This window comes from Octodon degus, unplaced genomic scaffold, assembly GCF_000260255.1.
Source record: "Octodon degus isolate 3935 unplaced genomic scaffold, OctDeg1.0 scaffold00093, whole genome shotgun sequence".
NCBI lineage: Eukaryota > Metazoa > Chordata > Mammalia > Rodentia > Octodontidae > Octodon > Octodon degus.
In genome coordinates this window covers 8,418,117-8,422,262 of record NW_004524669.1, presented here as the reverse complement: position 1 = coordinate 8,422,262, position 4,146 = coordinate 8,418,117, and the positions used below count along the sequence as shown (strand labels likewise).

The following is a 4,146-nucleotide window of genomic DNA, read 5'->3' as shown; positions in this document are numbered from 1 at the left end:
CCCAAAAAAAGTTTTAACCTTTAACTGTTATAAAACTGAAATGAAAACCGAGTTCTAATCTCGAAAAGCCGTGTTTTCAGTCACTGGAATGAGGCATTTGCCTCCACCCGATGGTAGTGTATGGCCCTGGACCCTAAGTGATCTTACCTTTGAGAGTGGGGGGAGCCAGGGGGCAGCAGCACGTCCCCCGGGGCTGTGGGCTCACTCGAGATGTGTTTGGGGGAGCTTCGTGCAGACAGTCGGCGCCCAAGGGTTGGCTGTGGGGCAAGTGGTGGCTTGGGTTAATGTAGAGTAGGGACCAGGCAAAAAATGTCGTGAGAGGTGGTGGGCTCTCGGGCTAGGGGCTTGGCAGATGTCCACACCTAGGACAGGAAGCTAGATGCCCAGGCCAGGGTGGGAAGTGCGGGTCCGGCGGACTCTGACCTGTTCCTCGGGCACTGACACGGGCCCCTCGACCTCCCAGGGTGCCTCCTGTAGCGCGTCCAGGGGTGGCTCCCAGCCGCTGTGGAACTTGGGCACGTAGGGAGGCACCTGCGGCTCCCGCGGCCACTCGGAGCTGGGCGGACAGTCCTGGGTCAGCCTCGATCCCCGGAGCTGGCCTACGGGGTACACCCACCCTGTCCCACCGCGACCGTACCGGGGCCGCGTCCAAGTCTCCCCCAGCGACTCCCACAGTGACATCTCCTTGGGGATCAGGTGGCCGCGCAGGAAGCCCACGGCGTCACGGGAGAGCAGGGGGCTGGACACGGAGCGGGCGAGGTCCGGGCCTCCGCAGGTGTTGACGATCTGGGACACGGCGCGGGTCAGACTGCACTCGCGCACGCCCACCGCTCGGCCATCCCCATGTCCCATTCCCAACCCGCAGCTCCACGGCAGGGCCAGGAGACGAGGCGGTCACTGAGATACTCGCTCGCTTCCGAACCCGCTCGGGCTCTGACACCCTGGCCGCGCCCGCCCGGCCGCCGTCTCCGGCCTCGCCCACCCTGGCCCCACCAGCCCGGCCCGCCCTGGCACCAGGTCCAGCGGTCCGAAGAGGAAGTGCACCAGTTCTGCGGCGCTGGGGTTCTGGATGTGTTTCTGCAACTTCGCCTGTCGAAGCGGGATGGGGCGAGTGAGCAGGGGACAGGTGGGGACCCAGGTACCCCACACCCTCACTGCCAGCGCAGGGAGAGGTCGCACTCACGAGTAGGTTAATGGCCAGCTTGGTTTTCTGGAAGCAGTCCACAAACTCAGCTTCGGCTGGGGGCCGCGCCCGCAGGGTGAGGACGCCCTCTGGGGGTCGGGAGGCGTGAGCGCGGGCCTCCCCAAGGCGCTCCCCCAGCATCTGCGCCCAGGCGCCTGCTGCCCCTCCCGCCGCCCCCCAGCCCCGCACCTGCCGGCCCCTTTTTGCCCTTCTTCTTCCCTTTCTTCCTCTGGTTCAGCTGCTTGAAAGCCTCGGCTGCCTTCTGCAGCCGGGCCACGAACCACTCAATGTCGTCCAGGGCGCAGTTGAGGATTTGCTAGGGTCAGAGGTGGGGCAGGTCGGCCACGCTGGGCGTGGTAGGGCAGGGAGGGTCCCGGGAGCCCCCGCCCCTCCCCCCGCCCCTCCCCCCGCGGACACCCACCGTCTCCTTTTCTATCCTATGGGCCAGCACTGCCCGCGGCTCCTCTTCCTGCGATTCCCGGTGACGGTAGCCTGGTCAGGAACAGAGAAGCTGCAACAGGGTCCCCAGATCCCACCCCCTGTCTGGCTCCTAGGCCTACCTGGGTCCTGGAACGGGGCTGGGGGGCCCACTCGGTTCTTAGCGTGAGGGGAGTCCCCAGTCTGGCGCTGAAAAGGAATGGGGGCCGGACCCTGGGGAGGAGGCAGGATCGACTGCCGCTGACGGATCTTCTCCTGGTGTCCCCTGGAGAGGTAAGGACCCCGTCTCAGCCTGGCTGCCACCCCCACTGGGGTGTCTCCCACTGCCCTTGCCCCTGCACTCCACTCAGGGAGGCCCCTGGCTTCCCTTGGCCCTACTTCAGAGTCTGTGGCCTCATCTTCTTCCCCAGCCGGCAGTCGGCCAATGCGCTCTCGATGTCCTCCTGGACCAGCTCGGCCTGGGCACACAGAGGTGTCAGGTCAGGCCAGCCCTGCGAGCAACAGGCAGCCACCTGGGCACCTGCTGCCTCACCTCCACCTCGTCGCAGTGGAAGAAGTGGATGTCGGGCTTGTTCTGCTCAGAGTCCTGACACACCAGGAGCAGCACGGAGGGGTAGCGCAGCTGGTTGAGCACTGTCTGGCTGTGCTGCACCGTGGGCAGCGGGAAGTTCTCCAGCTCCTCCTGGGGGCAGGGGTTGGGGTCAGCACAGCCCTGGACTTGGAGCTGGACTGTGGTGGCCCCGGCACACAGTGGACGCACATATGGACGCACACAGTTCCTGAGAAAGGAACCAGTAAAACACAGCCTGGGGGACTCCTTGTGGGCCCAGCACATGGGCTAGTGTCCTTGGACACAGACACACATCACCCACAGGCACAGGAAAGGGACAGGTATGGCCCAGATGTGGCCTAGGACACAGACAAGGTCCCGATCAGGCCTAGTCACAGCTGCAGATACACCCAGGACACAGGCAGGTGCTTGCTACAGCTGCGAGGTACTCTCTGCTCCATCCTGTCCTCCCACCTCTCCTGGGCCCTGTCATCTTCGGCCAGCTGGAATGGCAGGGAATGCCTGGCTCACACAGAGGTCCTGGCATACATCAGGGACCAGAGAAAGGCAGTCTGGCCTCTGGACACCCTTACCTGTGTCTCAATGTCCAGCAGCCGCACTGACTGATCGCTGACCTGCAGCAGCATCTCCTGGGCCCACACCTTCTCCTTGGAGCTCAGCTGCACCAGCTTCCGGATGGCATCATCCACAGATGTGATGGCCTCACTCTTGTCCATGATGAATGTGGCCAGGTGCTGAGGGAGGCAGGTATCACTGCTGGGCACAGCCCCCATGCTGACTGGGACCAAAGGGGAACAGCCCCAGCCAGCCGTGAAGCGCCCTAGGAGCCACAGCCATCCTGGGGGATCCGGAGGGGTTCCTAGGTGGGGGGGTTTCTATTCTGCCCTGGTGGATTCTGTGGAGATCATGGTTGTGCATTGATAAAGCATTCATTAGGGCCGGCAAGAGAGCTCAGTGGACTAAGTGGCTGCTTTGGCAAGTGCAGGGACCAGAGTTTGATCCCTGGTTCCAAATGCTGGCCCTGTCCCTGGGGTGCACTAAGCTGGTGACTGAGTCTGGGCATGGTGGTGCAGGCCTGTAATCCCCAGTGCTGGGGAGGCTGAAAACAGGAGGATCACTACAAGTCCGAGCTGCATAGAGAGGCCCGGTACCAAATACATTAAAAAAAAAAAAAAAAAAAATTCAAGCTGGTTATATAGAGAACAATCCAGGCTAGTGTTGAACTCACTAACCAGTTTGTAATCCCAGCACTCAGGAGACTGAGGCAGGAGGGCTGCTGTGAGTTCAAGACCAGCCTGGGCTACATAGTGAGTTCAAGGCCAGTCTGGACTGTATAGTGAGACTGTGTCTCAAAAAAACAAGAACTTTAAAAAAACTTCAGACTGCTTCACAGCCCTAAACCCTGAGCCTGCTTCTCTCCCTTCCCTGCCACTGGGTTCTAAGAACTGAAGGCCTCTGACTCCAGTTTTGTCTTTGTTGCCCCAGTTGCTTTCCTCTTTCACAGAGGTCACCTGGCATGGCTGCCTTTGCTTTCATTTCTGACCCCACACCGGGCTGTGTGTCCTCCTACATCTGGGGCAGGTCCTGACTGCAGGGAGTGAGCCATTTCCTCTGGCCCAGGATAGGCCCTCTGGGATGTTCTTAGAATCAGAGCGCTGAGGGCCCTGGCACTGGCCTGGTCCTATGCCTCATCTCTCTGAGCCCCCTCCTTGCCAGGCTCCCCTCTATCTTCTTGGAGTGAAGCCCTCTTCCTTGTGAGCATTAGGACTGAGTAAACAGTGCTGTGACAGCTGGACAAACACTGACTGAGAAACACGAAGCCATAAAAGCTCTAGAAGAAAATACAGGACGATTTCTGGTCATCTCAAGTGTTTCTTCATAGGGTCCTTTCCTCCACAAAGAAGAAAATCCAGATGGAGACAGACAGACAGACAGACAGACAGACAGACAGACA

General features: G+C 60.8%; 1 protein-coding gene across 2 annotated transcripts in view; it reads right to left on the bottom strand.

Annotated features, from left to right (window-relative positions):
- Eps8l2 (EPS8 like 2) overlaps positions 1-4,146 on the bottom strand; it is a 19,888-nt gene that overhangs the window by 3,432 nt on the left and 12,310 nt on the right. For both annotated transcript variants that reach the window (XM_023722749.1, XM_023722750.1), the window contains exons 5-15: positions 2,765-2,926; positions 2,154-2,303; positions 2,000-2,079; positions 1,744-1,886; positions 1,605-1,675; positions 1,373-1,499; positions 1,184-1,272; positions 1,015-1,089; positions 638-786; positions 424-556; positions 148-257 (exon numbers count right to left, since the gene is read on the bottom strand). In XM_023722749.1, coding sequence (XP_023578517.1) covers positions 148-257; positions 424-556; positions 638-786; positions 1,015-1,089; positions 1,184-1,272; positions 1,373-1,499; positions 1,605-1,675; positions 1,744-1,886; positions 2,000-2,079; positions 2,154-2,303; positions 2,765-2,926 — 1,289 coding nt within the window. The remainder of the gene's footprint in view (positions 1-147; positions 258-423; positions 557-637; positions 787-1,014; positions 1,090-1,183; positions 1,273-1,372; positions 1,500-1,604; positions 1,676-1,743; positions 1,887-1,999; positions 2,080-2,153; positions 2,304-2,764; positions 2,927-4,146) is intronic.